The sequence below is a fragment of the Rutilus rutilus genome, assembly GCF_951802725.1.
Source record: "Rutilus rutilus genome assembly, chromosome: 25".
Classification (NCBI taxonomy): domain Eukaryota; kingdom Metazoa; phylum Chordata; class Actinopteri; order Cypriniformes; family Leuciscidae; genus Rutilus; species Rutilus rutilus.
In genome coordinates this window covers 26,925,060-26,946,954 of record NC_140229.1, presented here as the reverse complement: position 1 = coordinate 26,946,954, position 21,895 = coordinate 26,925,060, and the positions used below count along the sequence as shown (strand labels likewise).

Sequence of the window (21,895 nt, the reverse complement as noted above, 5' to 3'; positions counted from 1 at the left end):
AATGGGGGGGGAAACCCTTAAAGATAAGCTGTAGAAAGAAAAAAACACATCTTAAGCACACAGAATAATGTAAGTGAACTTTTTGTTTTGTAATTGCGCCTTTAAACGAGTACAGAATGGTGGCATCCATAATTGTAATCATAATCTAATTATAAATTTGATTAATTGTGCAGCCCTACTGGTCCACCTGTTGTTGATCCACCCAAACTGCATTAACTAAAAACTGCATTTCGTCACTCCAGGCAAATACAGTACATACATAAAGTTGGAGAAGTATTTTATTTCAAAGAAGAACATTTTTGACCAGATTTATTAGACTATGATGAATAGAGTGCTGCAGTGATGGTGTTTTTGTAGGCCAAAGCGAAATTTAGCATCACCCTGGATCACTCAACAACAAAAACCAATAGGATTTTTCCTTTTTTTGACTTTTGAATTATTGCATAAAATAAGCTCTGTGACCTAAAAAAAGTTTCTTACATGCTTTGTTCATCACAATAATCTTCACAAATGAACAACTTGAAGCCTATACAATCGGCAGAGGTAAAAAGCTAAATGTAGTCTATAAACGGACACCACAATTGCATTTGAGTTAGAATAGTTTGCAAGGGCGTGTGCAGGAGAAAGTTACTGTTAAAAGTAATGTTACAATATTGTGTTACTTTAAAAGTAACTTATTGCGTAACTTAGTTACTTTTTATGGACAGTATAATGTGATCCATTATTTTTGCATTACTTTTACTTGCTTGTATGTTTTTAATAAAAAAACAAAAACATTAGTTTTATTTTTGGCAAATATAGTTTCAGCTATTTTCAGCTGCTGCCATTCTAGATCGTAGAAGAAGTTGGGGTTGTTTATCTAAAGTGATATTTGCTTATTGATATGGCTGCATTGGATCATTGAAAGTCAGTAGCGAAGACATTGGTTACTAAGTTAGATTAAATAAAGTATATTTGTGTAATTTAACTATTTAATAATTGCGGGTTTGCGTAATATTCTGAGTTTGCATTTCACTTCATTTTGAGGAACACTGAATGTGTTTTTGTGCAAGTGAGATGAGTAAACGGATGTCCACATTTAGTCTACAATACTCATGTTTTCACTCACGCCTCTGCACTCACCATTCTCCCAACATGAGGACAATAGAGCTGTCAGTCAATACATGGGAAAAGTCACTTTTGAAAAAGTAACTCAGATATTTTGTTGTAAATTTAAAAGTAATGTGTTACTTTACTAAGTAATCTGATAAAGTAACTCACGTTACTTGCAATGTGTTTTTTACGGTTAAAACGCACAATGAAGAAGATACAAAGTAATCTAATAGCATACCACCACGTTAACACAAACATTAGCCAACGAGGACCGAACAGAACAAGGAGTATAAATACACATATAAATGAGGACACTAAACAGGAACAGCTGGACCAAAATTAACTAATCAGACACCATAGCAACTAATGAGATCCTCATACAGACACCACAGGAACAACTGAACAGAGCATGACTGTGACAGCGTTATCCCCAACACTGATTATGTGAGACTTCATGGGTTCTCCTGTTCGGGGTGATGACGTTAGTGCCAACAACCTCTGAAGTGCCATTTATCTACTTGTTAGCAACTGCCTTTTTTAAAAAGCTGAGATTTTACAGAGGAGAAGCCCGAGCAGGTGCCTGTCAAAGTCACATGACACGCATTATTGAGCTTGAACGTCCAGGAAATGACCACTGAACTGAAAGGGAACAGTGAAGCCTTAAACATTCATAACAGTCAACTATACAGTCAGCCCTGCAAAATATCTATATCCAATATATGAAGGATTAAGGCACTGAGTGCTGGATATCTTAAATCCTAAAGTTCAACACACCTCTAAACCTACAGTGCGTCTATATTTAGTGATAGAAAAACAAAATTTAGTCTGTTGAGATCATCAGCATGTGTCTTCTGTCCACTAAGACTTCTGATTTAAGGAAGTATTGTAAAACTATTAGATTTGTTTTCCCTCTCAGTCCTAATGATGAATCCTCCTGTCAGTCTGATCATGTTAAATGTTAAAAGTGTTCATACAGTAACTGTGAGCTGTGTGTTTCATGCACTGCTCATGTATAGGAGATTCAAGATAATTGGACAAGTATTTGCATACTTTATACCTGCGATAGAAGGTGGCACACTGAAATTTAATCTGCGTTTAGTGTCACCTGAAAAAGTTGACAGTGTTGTCTTGGCCCTTGTTTCATGCAGTCCTCCTGTCAAATAATGGAGACAGGACTGAAAATGTTGTGAAATTGTGAACTGGGTTACATCAGAACTTTTCAGCTCAGAAAATGAGGGCATTCTACTATTGAAATTAACCTGCTACTGATAAGAGGCCAGAGATTATTCGAGAAACAGACTGTCAGTGTCTTAAAATAAAAAAATGGGTCAAACTGTGATTGAGCTGTGAAAAGAGCATCAGGACTCATTACTTGAACTAGTTCTAGCAATAATAGTTTTGCATAATGCACCTGCCATCTCACATACAGCACGCTTTATTCCAGACAGGACTGCTGACTTTAGCAAAGGCTCAGTGTTTCTCGATGATATAATGAGCCTCTCAGTCTGAAAGTTCCTGTTCACTGAATGTCACTCACACCAGGTTCAATGACACTTTCATATACGGTTTCCTGACAAAATCGCTGACAAAATGTGCAGCTGTCTCATTACAGTTCTTTACATCACTATCAGTGTGTGGTGCTAGTGTAAAAGTTTGGCAGTGGCAAAAGTGGGGTTTTCACAGTGTTGCGATAGAAGAACCATTTTCGGTTCCCCAATGCCCTTTCAGTGAACGCTTCTTAACCATGTTTTCTTAGTGTGAACCTAATATAAGGACCTTCTGTGCAATGGAAAGGTTCCATGGATGTTAAAGTTTCTTCATGGAACAACAGATGCAGATAAAAACCTGTATTTTTGAGAGTGTTTGGACGGATTGAATTGTGTGGCACGTTCTGCTTGTCGCAATACCTTTATCTATCTATTAAATACAGCTGTGGCAGTGAAGTAAATTTTGTGTTTCGCAAAGCTTGCTGCTTGAGTATTTGAAGATAATTCTTTTCAAGTTTCTACTAGAAAACAATGAAAAGCATTTCAGAAGTTTTAAAGGCTTTTATTGGTAAAACATTCAATATATGTCAATGTTTACAGTGTTGACCTTTCTTCGTAACTTCTGCAGTTCGCATAAAAATTTCCTATTACTTAATTCTGAAAAAAAACTGAGTTTCTAATGACTGGACCAAAAACCTCTGCACATAATAACCTAGAATACTGTCTAACACTTGATGGCTGCTCTGTCAAGTCTTCGTCGTCGGTTAGGAACCTGGGTGTGCTCTTTGGTACCAATCTTTCATTTGAAAGTCACGTTTCTAGCATATCGTTAGCCTCATAGCATAATTGCCCAAGTCCTTTTTAAAAAAATATTACTTAGGCAATTATGCTAACGATATGTAAAACCGCATTCTTCCATTTTAAAATAATATATCTAAATTATGACATGTGCTTTCATTGGCAAATGCGGAACAGTTAGTTCATGCGTTCATGACCTCGAGGCTAGATTATTGTAATGCCATTATGGGTGGTTGCCCTGCATGCATAATAAACAAACTACAGCTGGTCCAAAATGCTTCACTATTGGCACGACACATGACTCCTGGTAGCGTTCACTTTTTCTTCTCCGGACAATCTATTAGCCTTTACGTGGCCTCCCCTACTAGTAGCAAGGAGTAGTTGCAAGGCTGCATGCTCCAAAGCGAAACTGATGTCTTCACAACGTCCACAGACCGCAGCCCTAGCGTTAACGCTATTTCAGCTCAACGTAAACAACCCCAAGGGATACCGGCCCATCTCACTGCTCTGCGTTATATAGGCTACAAGCTCCTCGAACGTCTTATCCTGGTGCGTCTCAATCCAGTGGTCGACTCCCAACTGCCCAAAGAACAAGCTGGCTTTCGAAGCAGTAGGTCACCAACAAACCAGGTGACCCTCCTGTGCCAAGACATAGAGGACATCTTCCAGACAGGAGAGAAGGCCGGCACCGTTTTCCTTGACCTCACAGCCGCATATGATACTGTCTGGCTGCGCGGACTACATATGAAGCTTCTGGAAACCATCCCAGACAAGCGCATTGTGAGCCTCATAATGGTGATGCTGAGTAACCGCAGCTTTCGGCTACACATCAGCAATGGCCAAAGCAGTAGGGTGAGAAAGCTCAAGAACGGTGTCCCACAAGGCTCAGTGCTGTCACCTATGCTGTTCAACATCTACATCCACAATCTACCTGCTACACAATCAAGGAAGTTAGGCTATGCAAATGACCTGGCCATCTTACTGAACAAGCCATCCTGGGAAGCAGTAGAGGAGGGCCTCTCTAAAGACATGAACCTCCTGTCTTCATACCTGAAGAACTGGCTCCTCAAGCTTAGCACTGACAAGACAGTATCAATGTTCCACCTCTACAACAAAGAGGCGTCCCGCGAAATGAACATCATGGTTGACAACACCCAGCTACAGCACCAGCCCTTCCCCACATACCTTGGCGTGAAGCTTGACAGAACACTGCCATTTAGACAACACCTGGACACGGTCAAGGCAAAGACAACCTATTGGGCCACGCTGATATGGCGCCTAGCCGGCACCACATGGGGAGCCTCCACAAAGACGCTTTGCATCTCCACCGAGGCCCTGGTGTTCTCAAGTGCTGAATACTGTGCTCCGGCCTGGTGCCATAGCCCCCATGTCATTAAGCTGGACACTGCCCTTAACACCGCCCTACAGACTATCTCCGGATGCCTACGAGCCACTCCAACCAACAAACTGCCCGTCCTCAGAGGAATTCCCCCTGCAGAGGTCAGGTGAATAGGAGCAATTCTGGCTCTCGCTTGAAAGGCACAGGCGAGTGAATCCCACCTTCTCCAGAAAATCGCCACGGAGACACCACAGCGCATGCGCCTCAAGTCCCGGCAACCTTTTGCAACACACGCCCAAGACCTGCTCCACACTACACCAGTCGACATGTGCAAGGCTGCCTGGGTCAAGGCAAAATGGAAGGACCAGTGGAAGTCAGGAGAACCATCTCGGCTACACCTCTACGTTGAAGACCCCACGGACGTTCCTGGCCAGAACCTGCCCAGAAAGCAGTGGACAATCCTCAACAGCCTGAGGACAGGTGTGGGGCACTTCGGGGCAGCAATGATGAAGTGGGGCATAGCGGAAAGTCCTCAATGCGAGTGTGGAGACCCAGTACAAACTGTGGAACACATTTTAACTAGCTGCCCCATATATCGGCCCCCGAATGGCGAACGTGATTTAATTGACCTTGATCATAGGACGCTGGACTGGCTCACCTCAACAGAACTGAAGGTCTAAGGACATACACCAGAGAGAGAGACTTCCACCTGCTGCCAATACTGAGCAGCTCTGAGCTGGTAAGACACGATTCTGCAGTATCCTGGGCTTACTGGGCACTCTGGGACGTCCTGAACCCTTCTTCACTGCAGTTAAACCTCTCCTTGAAGTTCTTGATCCAGTAAATGGTTCTTTCATGTGCAGTATTCTTTCCAGCAATTTCTTGCATGAACACTGTAGCCGCGTTTCCATTACCCTTCAAATTGCACAAATTGAAATTGCGAATTGAAAATACGGCCAATGGAAACACGTAAATTTCGCACAAACTCCCATTTATCGCAAAAAAGTTTTTACGCTCGCATGAGGTGGTTTTTCAGGCAATTCGAAAAAGAAATATTTCGCAAAACTGCAATGGAAACAGTTTTTGCGCATTTACAGTCACCTGACGTAGACGATGCAATGTGTTTGGACAGAATACGAGACAGAGTTCTTTATTAAATTCATATAAGACAAAAGAATTACAGGAATAATGGATTCTAAACCTCAAATAAATGCCACAATCAAGACCTCGAAGCAGATATGAGGGAGAAACACCCAGAAACACCTCATATGTGCCGCTCACAAGAATAATAAGGGTCGTTCCTTACCATTAATGCTTGGAAAACACACAAATATCTCCTTCGATTAATAATAATGGCTAGTGCGGTGGCTGGGATATAGTACATAAACCTACCAACGTCCGTTGCCATGGTTTTTGGAATGATTTTACTTATCGGAGAGGAAAAAATGAAGTTTTAATTGCATAACATCTGTTAATGGAAACGCCGTCATTTCACAATAGTTTTTTGTCAACATTTAGAAGAAAAAAAAGAAAAAATTGGAAGCACTTCTTCCCTCCTTTTATAGCAATCAGTCTGCACTTATCCAATATCAGAGTGATTTCACATGACTAGCACTCATTCACATTTTCCCATGTGCTGATGATATGATTAGTGAAATTATGTTAGCTGGTCATTTTGTGCCAGGGCCAAAAAAAACAGTGAAATTTGGGTTTTTGTGATATAGGTTATAATTTTCTGGGGGCCAATTAAGCTTTTTGCAATGCTTTTTGAAACACATCGTAAAAGCATTTTGTGAATAACACAAAATTATCTGGAAACAATGTGAATCAACACCACAACCACTGAAGCAGCAAACTTTGCGAAACAGAATAATATCCCTGCCAAACCTTTTAGCCATAACTGTGCATTATAAATGCCCTTCTATTTTTCCAGCATGACAATCACACTGTACACAAATCAAGGTCCATATAGAAATAAGTCTGGTGTAGAAGAACTTTAATTTGCACAAATCCCAGAACTTCACTGAACACATTCGGGATCAATTGGAAGAGCAGGACAGACCCCATCACTGACCTCACTGATGCTCACATGGGAATAACTCAATAACTCATAGTGTTTCCCAGCACTGCACATTTGATGTGTCCCCTTAATTAAACACATCTGACTCAACTCTGATCGATACTATATTTTAACTCAGTTCAATGTAAACGCCAAAGCATACCAAACGTCAAAGCACTGGCGGTGATGAAAGCCGACTGTGGTGTCACCTTACGTCGCCAAAAAGTTGTGCTTGAACACACCCTAAAGACTACATCCATCGGCCAAATAGCATGTGTGTTCTGTGTGTGTGTGTGTGTGTGTGAGAAGAAATAACTCTCCACACCAGCAGGTGGCAGCAGTCCATATGCAAAATTCAAAAAAGGGAACCAGAAGTGCTAGGACTGTGGACCAAACCCTAAACAAAGCAGTGCTTGCTTTCAGACCAATCGTGCCATCACAGATGGATTCGGTGAAATCATGTAAAATTAAAAGAGTGCCCCCTCTTGACTTTGTTGTTTGCTTGCCTTCGTCACGTCTTTTTTTCTTCTCATGCACTGGTTTTCTAAGCTGAACATCCAATCAGAGTGATCTCTCTCACCGATAGTTCTGCCGCCAATTCAACATGCGCAATCGCCCGAAAAGCCACGGGTCCAAAAAGTGCCAACGGCGCAGAACCCAACACACAAACAAAGTCGACTGATGCTCAATGACAGCCGGGGCCAGTAGCATAAACTTAAGACATTATGTTAAGATCTAGTATGACCCACTAGCAGTTATTCAAGGGATGGTTAGTCTTACTTTTCGGTATCAAATTATGCCAATGTACGTTTTTATGTAACTGACTTAAAGCTGCAGTCCGTAACTTTTACGGGTTAAAAATTATCCAAAATAAATTTGAGCAAGTACATAATCAGCTAATGTTCAAATCTCTGCTTGCCTTGTCTTAATTCAAAACGGTAAGCTTGTAATAATGTTTTTAATTCCAGTGGTACTGGTGTATTTCCACAGGAAATTCAAGCATGTCTTTGCGTCATGATGTCACATCTGTCCACATAAAGAAGAGTCTCGGCTAGTAGTCTATATTGCGTGTGAGGATGTCGGTGGTGGAGATTTATAGCCTTTTCTCACAGCACTTGATATAATTAAACTTATCAATTTGATGGTGGATCCAGAAAGGTTCAAACGACAATCACCAGTGACAACTGGAGATTCACCCATTGTAAAACGCGAAAGACTTCAGAGTGACTACAGAACAAAAGAGACTGCAACCGGCCCATGCGAAAACAAGGATAAATATCAGAAGGGCGTTAAATGTAGTCACTCAATGCTGATGTTGTAACATTAACAATTTGAGAACAAAGTGTAATTTGCACAGTTTGACGTGATATGATAAGCGATTGTTAGATTTAAAGGTCCTCTAAGCGATCTCACGCGTTTTTTAGGCCAAAACATTTTTTTTCACATACCGCAAACATCTCCTCACTATCCGCTCGCTGCCTGTCCCCTGAACACACTGTAAAAAAACACGGTCTCTGCAGACAGCCCACGCTCCACAAACTGCAGCAAAAACAAACTGAGCAACAAACAGAGCGACCCGCACCACGAAACATAACAAACTGTTCCAGCCAATAACCGACAAGAATGATGTGGGGGTGGGGTTCGGGGGTTAGTGCGCGGATGAGGAGGAGGGAGGGTCTAGCTAGCCTCCGTTTTGTTTGATAATAATTCAAACATCAACAAGAGGTTACGCCAACCGAGATCGCTTAGAGGACCTTTAATCAGCGTGATTTACTGCAATGCTTTTTTCCCTTAGTTGGTCAGAACTAGTGGATGTTACTTACTTGTTAAGACGCCATTTTCTGGTGAAAATTCTTATGCTGGTCATACTTCCAAAAAGTAGAATCTGTGATTGCGAACGCCAGTGTCCACACCGGCAGCGACTGAAAGCCGCACATTCTCCTCAAAACATTGGATTCATCCGCGCTGTGCCGTGCCGAGGCACAACCCACGTAAAGTTGATAATTCCGCAAATAACTGCAATTGCAGATTTTGAAAAGAGATGGCGACAAAGAGGAAAAACTATGGACTGCAGACTAACTTGTAAGACTAGTCTAAGCGGTTTATGCAACCGGCCCCTAGTCGTGGCATTAAACATCTGCCATAGACCACACACTGCTTGCTGACCAACTGAAGAAATGTCTTTTGTATCTGCACATAATTATTTTGACCAGTGAAGAATAAGACAATCTTTGTTTTCCAATGAACATGTTCTGATAAAGACAAAACTCTCACTATTTCAAACACTTTCTATTTGGGCGCAGACACAAGCAGTCATTCTTTAAGGGTTTCAGGGACAGCTGAGGTCTCTCAGATCCCGCACAGAGGATCCATTCAGTCACTGAGATACTGCCTTCTCCCTGAGATCTGAAGCAGTGCGTTATGTCAACAGCTTTGACCTTCCTTCCCGTCTGGTTGAACTCAATAATGGGACTCAATGCTCTGTTGTGGGGTCGTGACCTGGAACAGTTGCTCATAAGTAAACTTCCGCTGGAAGAAGCAAGATTATTGGGATATGGGTTAGGGTTATGTTTTTAAGCCCAAAATGAGCCAACCAAGGGTGACTGTGGCTAGGGAAAATCCACACTCCAAATCTGAGTTTTTTAACCACCATGAGTTGGACAAACATTTACATTACAGTGACATGTCTATGGCTTTACATTTAAATTAGCAGTCTTCATAAATAGTGTATTAGGGGCTGTTTACACGACACCGTTTTCAACTAAAAACTTAAAACGTTTTAGCCGTTCATTTACACGACAACGGCGTTTTGGGTGCCTCTAAACGCAAACTTTTGAAAACGGGTTTCAAAGTGCACGTTTTTGAAAATGGTCTCCATGTAAGAAACAAAAACGTGAATCTCTGAAGACGATGACGTCATGCACATGTATATTACGTGTTCAGTCTATAGTGTTTTATCGCCATGACACCATCTAATGGCCTGGCAGCAGAATACAGCGTTTTTAGTTGTTTTCACGGATCCGTATGAATGGGGATCGTTTTGACAATGGTGTCGTCTCTACAGGGTAAAATTCAAAGGAAAAACTTCTCCGTTTGAAGCAAATCGTTGTCGTGTAAATGTACCTTTAGGGTGCTTTCACACTTGGTGCAATTTCCTGGTCCAAACACAGTTGGGTTGTCACGCTTGTGTGTGTGTTCTCACTCACTGTCCTGACAAGCACACAGTTTTATCCAATAATATGCCACCAATAGTGGTTCACTTCCGCGATTAAGTACGATTGCTTTCAAATCACTAGCGAACCGTACCGGAGTTCACATGAACCGTACCCTAGACTACCCTTTTTATGCGGACTCGGGTTGGGTTCGTGGGTGCGCACTTGAGAACACAGCCTTCACATCATCCAAACGCGTTGTTTCCAAACAGGTTTCCCAAACACTCATACCACCACTTAAAGGTCACATTAGCTACATTTTAGGTCACATTTTGCAGGAAAAAAGGTCCATTGTCTATTGCCAAGATTGTACTGATGTATGAAGCAAAGCTCACACAGCATAAACAACATCTGCAAAGTTATAACTCTCAAAGTTCAAAGAAAAGGGAGATATTTGCTTTTAAAGAAATTGCTTTTTAAGGACTACAACAAATGGCTGGTAGGGACTACACCACATTCCTCCCGGGTTAGTGACATCACCAACCCTAAAATTTACATAAAGCCGCCCCCGGGAACACGATTTATAGATTATCAAGATTATCAAGATTAGAATATGCTAATCAGTGACTAGAAGATAACTACAAATAAGCTATATAAATTCACCAACTAACCATTCAGAAATGTTGTCTTCATGTTGTCACTTATTCTTGAGTCTCTCCATCTTTGTCTGACTCCGGTTTGAACATAAAAGGCTAAAAGTTTTAGAAATTTTCAGGACACAAGCTCTTGAAGCTCCACCCCCTGTGCCGGGAGCAGCAGCTCATTTGCATTTAAAGGAACAGACACAAAAACGGTGCGTTTTTGCTCACCCTCAAAAAGTGACAACTTTAACATGCTGTATAAAAATATCTGTGGGGTATTTTGAGGTAAAACTTCACATACACACTCTGGGGAAATCAGAGACTTATTTTACATCTTGTGAAAAGGTCATTATACCACCCCTTTAACATGCTGAGACGCCACAGAATCACAGGGTTACACTCTTTAGGAAATCATACAATTAACATCTGAAAGCTGATTGGGAGAAATCCAGAAAATTACACACATCAGCTTTAAATAATGAAAATGAGAGCCTTTCCAATGACTGCCTGCACTAGCAGTTGGCACCATTTGTTCTGCTCAAAAAAGCCAGTTACTATATAGACATCACAAAAGAAGGTGTAACATCATGGGCCTTTCTAGGACAGAAGCCAAATATATTCTCCGTTACCTGGTTTAAAGGAGTTCGGCAATTCACCAAATCACATTGGTGCATTTATAAGGCTTAACTCCTAAGCACAATAAGCCCTACCAGCAGAAACTGCAACCATGAAACTTCAGTGCAGTTCAGCTTTCAGAATGAATTAGCCCTGAGGTGTTTGTCTGTGATTATCTCCCCTCACTGTCCCTCCATCAGCCAGCGATCGGCTCATGCTGTATCACTGCACCTCCCAACACTGCTGACATCAAACGGGACAAATATGTAAACCATCATGGATCACTACTAATTACACCCTTGATATATCCAACATCCAAGGCCACATGAAGCCCCAGACAGATATCATCACAGCCTCATATAAACATGGGTAAATTACAGAGCTCCATTCCAGCATGGGGCAGGAAATGCCTTCCTCCTTAAACTTATACTATTGCAAACGCTTTGGAGTGTTTTTGAAAATATCTGAGCAAAATAGTGGTTGATGTAAACAGTCATGCTGATGTATAAAACTGTGTTTAGATTTTTGAGCAACAATTCAAATGCATTTTTAAACTAATGACAATCCCAGACTTGACCAAATAGAATAATTGTACACATAGTGAACCACAAGATAGTCCATAAATTAGATTAGGTGATAACTCAGAAATAGGCATATTAACAAGTAAAAAGTGATTTGTCACCACATGACAAATAATTGAAAAAAGCAACAGCAACAACAGCATAAATAAAAGCAGCAAATGGTAAATCATTTTTAAACAGAAGGGGGAAAAATCTGGAAAAAGCTTTTTAAAGGTTTCTGGGTTTCTATGTCTAAGGCCTGTTTCAGATTAGTTTTGTTGTTGTTTTTTTTGCTCAAAATCAGTTTTACTTTTGCAAATAATCGTGCCTCAGCAGTGCTCAGCGATAAGAGCGGTCCGCTGACCCAGGGTCAGTGTGTGTGACACAACTGACACCAGCTGCACACTGACATTTACATGCTTTAATCTATTTCAATCTATCTATTTGAATACCTTGCAAACATTTGGCTTTCTGTGTTCTACATTGTTTCAAATTCTGCTGATTCGTCACGGTATCAAACTTGCTAATAATTTTGTCAAAATTGCAACTTGACTAGTGATTACATTATAGTAGTATATAATTTGTGGCTTGTTATCATTTTTTTGTAAATACATTTAATTAAGAATATACAAATATAGATATTTCTAACAAATATAAAGAGCATTGCTAAAAAATAATTTTTCATTGCTTTTGGGGAAAAATCCTTAATGCTGAGCCCTTATTCACAGTTATGTTGGCAGTTGAAGTGACAGCAGTGTCCTGCAAGGTGAACAGCTGTAACTCATTAAATATTTACGTATTATATTTATTATATATGCTGTTTCATGTTAATTGGGAGTCTACATGAAATATTTGATTACGAAAAAAATCCTTTGTCACTCTAAAAGCTAAAAGATTCTTTAAAAAGTTTAAAAACATAAAATAATAACCAGTTACGGGACCCAAAATATATGCTAGTACATCAGCTACATATAGCTGAAAAATGTATGTTATTTGTCAACACTCTGGGATGCACATGTATGTACAGAATGATTATTTTTGTGCTTTCTCTTGAAAAGAAACGGCTCATCATCACACTTGCGGTGGTTCTGGCGAGAAGACGTCTTTCTCAACATGCACGAAGATATTTAAACTGCAGTGTACATCCGAATCCACAGTTATCTGAAACGGATCAGATTTTATTTGAGTGTTTTGAGAAAGACACTGCAAAATAAGGGTTATGAAGGTAAAAGGGTCACAGTTGGCAAGTTGGGGCCCATGCCTGAAATTGCTTAGGGCCCCAAACCACCAGGTCCACCCCTGCTCAAAGGGCAGTTCACAGCATGAGCATCAAACTGGAGGTTTGTGACACGTGCGCCACCTAGTGCACACATCAAGAAACTACAAAACCTGTCGATGATGCTGTAATGATGTAGCAAAATGTGGATCATGCTCAGTCACGATCTATTTATAGGCTACTCTTTCCTTACATATTTTTTTTCTTAGTTGAAAGTCACAATTTGAGGGTCAATTTTCTCCAATCCGTGTCAGACGTCACTAAACCATCCTCCACACACTTTATCATGATCTGCATTCTGCACTGTGAGGGTCGCTAAACTGCGGGATGAATATGGTCACACGTGTGAAAGAAAGCTGGAGTTAGACCCTACTACAGCAACTGAGTGCACTTTTTCATATTTTTATTTTGAATAACTTTAAAGTTGCATGTATAAACGTGAGATTGATGTGTACTGGAGAGATTCCGCGCTGATAATACAAACGAGCCGCTTTCATGAGTGTTTCACAGCAGCAGCACGCAGCCGGAGTGTGTAGGAGGGAACTCAGTTTGACCTGTAACTAAGGGTTGAGTTAAGGGTGTGTACAGTACATTACCACAGACTTCACTCGACATTTACCTTTCTGTACAGGTATCAAGAGGTCTAAGCTTTACCCTCAGCAGAGATTGTTCTGGTTCTGTACAGCTGGTGTTCTGGACTGGTCCTCCTCGCGTGTGTATATGAAGCGGTAAGTCAGCGCGTGTCACGCCGCTGCCATTGATTGATTGACGGCTCTTTCTTTGTCCTGCTTCCTGTTCCTTGTTCACATTCAAATGTTTACTGGATCAGATTTCTGTTTGTTTGTTTGAATATATGTGTGTTGAATATATCCCTCTTTTAATTTTATTTTGCAGAATTGAATTCCACCTTACTGTAGCTATATTTATGAAAAAAGAAAATGGTTTTTATTTTCATTTTATACATTAATGTCAGATTTAAATTTTTTAACAAAAAATATGGTTTAATACTGTTTTTAGGGGGGTTTGTTGTTGTAGTGTTTTTTTTAATAATTATGAATGAAGGCCAGTATTGTTTTGTATTTCCTTACATTTTTTAATAGCCATTCAACATTACAGCATAATTTATTTTTAACAGGTTTATATTTAACAATTATACAGAACTTTAAAAGTATAATAACAACCTAAGTTATTTAACTGAACCTAACTTAAAGCTAATTTCACAAACCCATTGAAAAGTAACATTTGTATAGTGTGTTTGGTGATGTTTCAGTCTGTAAATACTCTATCAGCCCTCTCTCTCTGGGATAGTTTACTCTGCATGACGTCCTGTGGTGTTAGGCTACTTCTTCTTTTGAATCTGTTTTACAGAGTCCATACCCAAGCGAGACCAGTAGACTCCCGTGTGTTTGTGTTTGTGAGTGAAGCGTGAAGATGCTGCAGCAGATCCTGGCTGACATGTACATCGAGCCGGAGCTGCTGTCCGAGCTCAACGAGGAGCAGAAGCAGGTGCTGTTCCTCAAGATGAGAGAAGAGCAGATCAGGAGATGGAGAGAACGAGAGACACAGCTGGAGAAGGAGGAGGCTGCACGTCTGAAAGACAAAAAAGGTTTTCGTTTACACATCCTTACTGTCAGTAAGATGTGAATATACAGGGCAGAGGATCTGTCATACATATTAGCAGAAATATATGGATTTCTGAATTTGTTTTATAAAGGTAGGGCTAATAAATCTGTTCAGGAGAAATAGTTGAAATATTAAAGTCAATATGAAATCAGAATGCTCTTACAGTCTATAGCCCTATTCAGACAGGAATTGTTTCTCTGTCTGTAAAAATAAATGCATGGCTCGTCAGTGATAAACTCATACATTCAGATGGAGATTTCTATGAACCCGGTAACGTGGTCAGTCACATTATTGTCTGCTGTAAATAAAGTGTCACATGCTTCGAGTAATAAGAATTAATAATTCAATTCATATTAAACTTCATAATAGGAAAATAAAATCCTATTTATTATTCGATTATTTAATCTGCTTTTTAAAAATAGGAAGATAGACGCACTATAGTTAAAAGGGTTTTCTGTCTTGTATTTTACCTCAAAATTATGAATGTTATTTAAAAAATTTGGGCATTAGCATTAATTTAAGTTAATACAGCCTCTTACATGAGGTAACATAACGCTGCTTGGATTATATTTTTCATGTATATAATTGCTGCCATAATGTCAAATGTTTACGTGCTTGTCTTCTCTTTCTCCTTTGAGCGGTGATATGAAATAATATTGTTCTTCCAGCATTTCAGAAATAAAAGCTTAGGCTAGATCTTTAAAATGCATCTAAAGCACTACAGTTTTCGTACGGTGCTCGGCAGTGATCAAAAAGGATTTAAACAGTGAATTTTTAAGTATCTCTTCTTGTAAACTCAGAGATGTGGATTCGGACGGCAATAAAATCACAGACTAGCCCCTGTAAATGTTAAAAATACATTACGACCCCATGAGAAACAATTACCGTCTGAATGGGGCTTTTATTACCGATTTGTTGATTCACATTATCCCAAAAAAACAAATCTGTCAAAATATATTAGCATCTTCTTTCTCTGAAACAGCTTTCCTTTTTCTGCTGGATGTTCATCATAGGTATTCAGTGTCTCGTTCAGTCTTTCATTATCCAATCAGTTTCCAATCGATATAATCAAGTTATACTACATTTATTGGCTAAGGAAGTAAAAATGGGATGGGTACGACTTTAAATGATGTTTTATTAACAAGGTTCGGGGGGAGCAGGTGCAGATAATTAACCCAATTAGTACAAGTGGAGATCAATCAGTAATCAACTCAGGACAATATAAATAACAGCAGAACCCACCTCTGTTCCTTGACAGTTTATTCAGCATCCCACCTCCACCCCGTCTCCTCACTTCTAGTTCCATCTACTCTCACCAACGGGGGGAGTACTCTGGGTTCGGGCAGAAATTCCGAGCTCGGAGCCCTCCACCCGGACAGCACGACAAATACGCATAACCTTTACCGTAATAATTATATGTAGATGTGAACTCGTGAAAGAGATGTCATTTGTGTGAAATCTGTGATGAAAATTGTGATGAAATCTTAGCCCATGCTTTTCGTAATCCGTGTCTACACCAGACTCTAGTGGCGCCACTAAAGCAAACCCATTATAATCAGTGATGCTGTCTACATTGGACTTGGTGTGACGTCACATGACCGACCCTTGACAGTAAACTGATCGTTCTATTTCTGACGTACTTCAAGCTTTTGCGATACTTCTGACCAGAACAAATGGGTTTGCAATGTTCTCTGTCGGATCCGGTGTAGACACGTGGATGTTTATTAGTTTCATTCGGTGGCACGTGTTAAATGTGTGTGTGTGTGTGTGTGTGTGTGTGCAGTTTCAGGAAAGTTTGTGTCATGGATGAAGGGTCTTGATGATGATGTGTGGGTTTGGGTGATGGGAGAACATCGTGATGACAAACCTTACGATCAAATCTGTGACGAGATCATGGCCGAGAGAGCAGCGCTGCAGGCGCAGAGAGAGGCTGAGCAGCTCAGGTGAAACACACACACACTCTCTTCATTCATGCAGTGCAAACACAACTACACACTCGCTATAGGCAGATCAGGTATGGCTTCAAGTCAAGTCACCTTCATTTATATAACGCTTTTAATAATATAGATTGTTTCAAAGCAGCTTTACAGTGAGAATAGGAAATTAAAGTAAAAGAGATTGTTTTGGCTTTACAGCAGCTCTAGAATAAAGTTATTGTTCAGGACTGCGTTGTCGTCGTGTCCAGGCGAAGGTCCTTCATCAGATCTGGATCCGGCTGACTGCGGTAAACCTTGGGATAAACAGAGAGACTAATATTAGCGTAGACGCTATTCTTCTTATGATGTAACAAGTACATCAGGATTTATGGGAAGTGTTCCCGGTTCCGGCTGACCTAATCTATGCAGCCTAACATTGAATTATAGAAGTTTATAATGTATTATGTGAATGCTATGTCAAAGAGATGTGTTTTTAGTCTAGCTTTGAACTGACAGAGTGTGTCTGCTTCCCGGACAATGGTAGGAAGGCTGTTCCAAAGTTTTGGTGCTAAATAGGAAAAGGATCTAACGCCAGCAGTCGATTTAGATATTCTAGGTATTATCTACTGGCCGGAATTTTGAGATCACAATAGACGTGAAGGACTATAATACGTTAAGAGCTCGCTCAAGTACTGCGGAGCTAAACCATTCAGTGCTTTGTAAGTAATCAGCAATTTAAAAATGTATACGATGTTTAATAGGGAGCCAGTGCAGTGTTGACAGAACCGGGCTAATATGGTACTTCCTGGTTCTGAACTCGAGCTGCTGCGTTTTGAACTAGCTGTAGTTTGTTTATTAAGTGTGCAGGGCAACCACCCAGTAGAGCATTACAATAATCTAGTCTTGATGTCATAAAAGCATGAACTAATTTTTCCGCATTTGTCAATGAGAGCATATGGCGTAATTTAGATATTTTTTTAAGATGGAAAAATGCGGTTTTACAGATACTAGACACGTGACTTTCAAATGAAAGATTGGTATCAAAGAGCACACCCAGGTTCCTAACCGATGACGAAGACTTAACAGAGCAGCCATCGAGTGTTAGACAGTATTCTAGGTTATTACGTGAGGAAGTTTTTTGTCCAATAATTAGAATCTCTGTTTTTTCAGAGTTAAGTAGTAGGAAATTACTAGTCATCCAGTTTTTTATATCCGCTATGCATTCCGTTATTTTGTGAATTGGTAAGTTTCGTCAGGGCATGAAGAAATATACAGCTGAGTATCGTCGGCATAACAGTGAAAGCTAATTCCATGCTTCCTAATGATATCTCCTAATGTACAGAGTGAACAGCAGCGGTCCTAGTACTGAGCCTTGTGGTATGCCATACTGAACTTGTGATTGATAAGACATCTCTTCATTTACTGCTACAAACTGATAGTAGTCAGATAAGTATGATTTAAACCATGCTAGTGCAATTCCACTAATGCCAACATAATGTTCGAGTCTATTTAAAAGAATGTTGTGGTCAATAGTATCAAATGCAGCACTAAGATCAAGTAACACTAATAGAGAGACACAACCACGATCGGATGATAAGAGCAAATCATTTGTGACTCTAACGAGAGCTGTCTCAGTACTATGGTATGGTCTAAATCCTGATTGGAAGTCCTCGCAGAAATCATTTCTTTCTAAAAATGAACATAGTTGTGAGGATACTGCCTTTTCTTTGACAGAAAGGGTAGATTCGAGATCGGCCTGTAATTGACTAATTCTCTAGGATCAAGTTGCGTTATTTTAACAAGCGGTTTAATCATAACCAGCTTAAAGTTTTTGGTACGTATCCTAATGACAAAGACGAATTAATGATATTAAGAAGAGGATCTATGACCTCTGGAAGCATCTCTTTCAGTAGCTTAGTCAGTATAGGGTCTAACATACATGTTGTTGATTTAGATGATTTAACGAGTTTAGACAATTCTTCCTCTCCTATTGCAACGAATGAATCAAATTTTTCCTCAGGAAGACTACAATACACTGCCTGATGCGATACTGTAGTAGACGGTTGCATAGTTATAATTTTATCCCTGATATTATCAATCTTATAAGTGAAGTTCATAAAGTCATTACTTCTGTGCTGCTTGGAAACTTCTGGGCTAGAAGCTTTTGTGTTCATTAGTTTAGCCACCGTTTCAAATATATACCTAGGGTTTTGTTTATTTTCTTCTAATAGGGTTGAAAAATAAGCAGATCTAGCAGCTTTTAAAGCCTCTCTGTAAGTAATCGAGCTCTCCTTCCATGAAATGCGAAATACCTCTAGTTTTGTTTTCTTCCAGTTGCGCTCCATTTTTCTGGCTGCTCTCTTAAGGGCCCGAGTGTGCTCGTTGTACCACAGCGTTCTACTATTTCCTCTAATCTTCTTTAAGCGCAAAGGAGCAACTGTATCTAAAGTGCTGGAAAAGAGAGAGTCAATAGTGTCTGTCACAACATCGAGTTCTTCTAAGCTATCTGGGATGCTGAGATGATGAAACTGATCAGAAAGATTATTAATAAAGTAATCTTTAGTGGCAGAAGTGATAGGTCTAACATATTTATAACACGGAGTCGGCTTTGCAGCCTTGGCTAAATGAAGTATACACGAGAATCAGCTAATTCTTTGATAAAGTCTGTGTGGTGCCCTGGTGGCCTGTATACAGTAGCCAGCACAAATCTTAAGCGTGATTTATCATTTACACTATATAGTGTTACATTAAGCACCAACACTTCAAAAGAATTATATTTGAAACAAGACTTCTCAGTAATTCTGAAGATATTACTATAAATTCAGCTTCAGCATCATTATTTTTGAGCTATAGAGTGCTCAAACTTTTACTACTATGCAAACCTCTGTAAGAATATCACAGCCCCTATGAGTTGATGTCAAATACATTGTGTGCCTTTGTTACAGTTTCTACCGGGTTAGTTTGTAACGCATGCTGGGGTAAGTTGTAGCAATTAGACAAACAAAACAGAGGCCACATTATGCAATATGCTACAAAAATAGGTTAATTGATCAATCCATATGAACAACCTAAAACACTCTGTGACTGACCATAACTTAAATCCACTTAGGCTACATTTACATTTACATTTAGTCATTTAGCAGACGCCTTTATCCAAAGCGACTTACAAATGAGGAGTACAGCAAGCGAGTCAACATGAAGAGGCAAACAACGCCAGAAGTGCTCAAAATACAAAGTTCCAGACATTGCTTAGAGTAGCATAAGCCAGACAAGGGAGGGATTCAGGGAAAAGGAAAGAGTTTTATTTTTTATTTTTTTCAAGAGGTTAAGTGCTCACAGAAGAGATGAGTTTCCAGCTGTCTTTTGATTGTTGTCAGGGATTCTGCATTCCAGATGAGGGTGGGGAGATTATTCCACCAGCAAGGAACCGTGAACGAGAATGTTCTGGAGAGTACTGTTAGACTCAGGAGTGTGTGTGTTGTGTGCGTAAATGAGTCTACTAGAACAAACTTCCTTAATGAACACTCAACTGCAGTGTACTGTGTAAATAACATGTAGTTGTAACTAAAAACAAAGGAGATTCAGTGAGATTGTGTGTCTGTGTGTGAATATTATAATATCAGAATCACAATGGTGACACATGAATGTTGTTAATAACTCTGGAGTGCAGGCTTACTGGGCACAGACACTGCATTGGACACATTTTACACACACTTCCTTTGGCTTAGTTTGCAAATGTCTCCTTGCACACAATTTCATTCAACAATTTCATTGTCTGAGGTGTCATAATCCTCACCACTGGCGTTTTTCACAACTGATCTGTCTGTCCTGCCCTTCTTTAAAACCTCTCGACTTCCTTTTTTTAACGGACACTGTCCGTCACACCTTTATCTGTCTTTCATTTCCATCATCCAGCTATTCTGTAAGATTATTACAAATTATTAATCTTATTATTAAGATTATTATTAGAAACTGTCCTGAGTTGTATGTAAGGGTAACACTTTATTTTGGAGTGTCATTGTTGCACGTTACATGTGGTTACTGTAGTACTAACTATAAATTAGTCATGCATAATTATATACAGTAAATAGTGAGTTCATGTAGTTAACTATTGTTGTAACACTTGTGTTACAGCCCACCCCAGTGTTTAACTAGCTGTATTAGCATAATGGCTTGAATTTAAAATTAAAAGTTAAAAATGCATAACATTTTCCTGAAAAACTACAATTTAGTCTAATATTAGTTATATGATTTTATCTGCAAAAGTTTAAGGACTAGACAAAATATAGTTTTGGTCAAAAAAGCTATAATCTTACCTCAAAATCAGATTTTACTTTATAAAATGATGATTGGTGGAATTGATGGTGTTACAACTATACCCGGTCTCATAATGCTATTTATTGTGCTGCCTTTAATTTATGCATACTAAAAAAACTTTATTACAGTAATAATTCATGTAATACTGTATCATGAGAATCGTTATTGACAATCATTTATTTTGTCATTTTTATTTATATTTAGAATGTAGCTTTTATTTTTATATTTTGTTTAATTTTTAGTAACTTTGTAATATGCTTTTGTCACTTTTTTAAATACTATTATTTAGGTTTATTTAATTTTTATTTCATTCTTTATTTTTATTTCAGTTTAGTTATTTTTTATCTATTTAAAGTTAGTCATTTTAGTGCTACAAATTAAACATTTATAAATTTTGTTTGTTTAGTTTTTGTATTTTATTTAATTCAGTTTTATTTCAATTAAGAACAGAAAAATATTTTTAACAATAAATATGTACGTAAAAATATATCCAAACTTATTGTAGAAGTTTGCTGTAGTGTCTACAAAATAAAAATGTTAGAATAGGCTTAAGATTTAATTTCTTTAAATTTTTAGGAGAATTATGACCTGTACATAAATATTTTTGAGAGTTTAACCCAGTTATACTCTGCAACAGCACATATTATTCAGTACTGTTCTCATGTGTTGTGTTACATTAGAGATTATTTCAGTGGTAAAACTGATGAAATACAAATAATCAAAGAGTATATTTTCTCTGATCTGGGCCAATGAAAAGTTTAATAAGTAAAATAAACATTTATAGCAATAATCTAAATGATGATATTACAAAATAAAGAATAATAAAATAACCAATAAAAGTGATGAAAGTTGCCAGAGTCAATAAAAAGAGATGATGAGCTGAATAATGACTTGTCTTCTGGAGCTGCTTTATAGCTGAACTGAACTATAAATATTCTTTGAACATGTATTGTTTGGCAATAACTACAGAGTAATCCACTAGTTTAATATTTGACCAGTGTAAAGGAATGTTATCAACAC

General features: G+C 39.0%; 1 protein-coding gene across 2 annotated transcripts in view; it reads left to right on the top strand.

The window, feature by feature from the left end:
- Nucleotides 1–21,895, top strand: part of sh2d4a (SH2 domain containing 4A) — a 50,717-nt gene that overhangs the window by 20,925 nt on the left and 7,897 nt on the right. Inside the window, exons 2-4 of one of the 2 annotated variants that reach the window (XM_084401484.1) lie at nucleotides 13,651–13,747; nucleotides 14,388–14,625; nucleotides 16,426–16,585. In XM_084401484.1, coding sequence (XP_084257610.1) covers nucleotides 14,451–14,625; nucleotides 16,426–16,585 — 335 coding nt within the window. In that variant the 5' untranslated portion in view covers nucleotides 13,651–13,747; nucleotides 14,388–14,450. The remainder of the gene's footprint in view (nucleotides 1–13,650; nucleotides 13,748–14,387; nucleotides 14,626–16,425; nucleotides 16,586–21,895) is intronic. The other variant, XM_084401485.1, reaches the window with a different exon arrangement.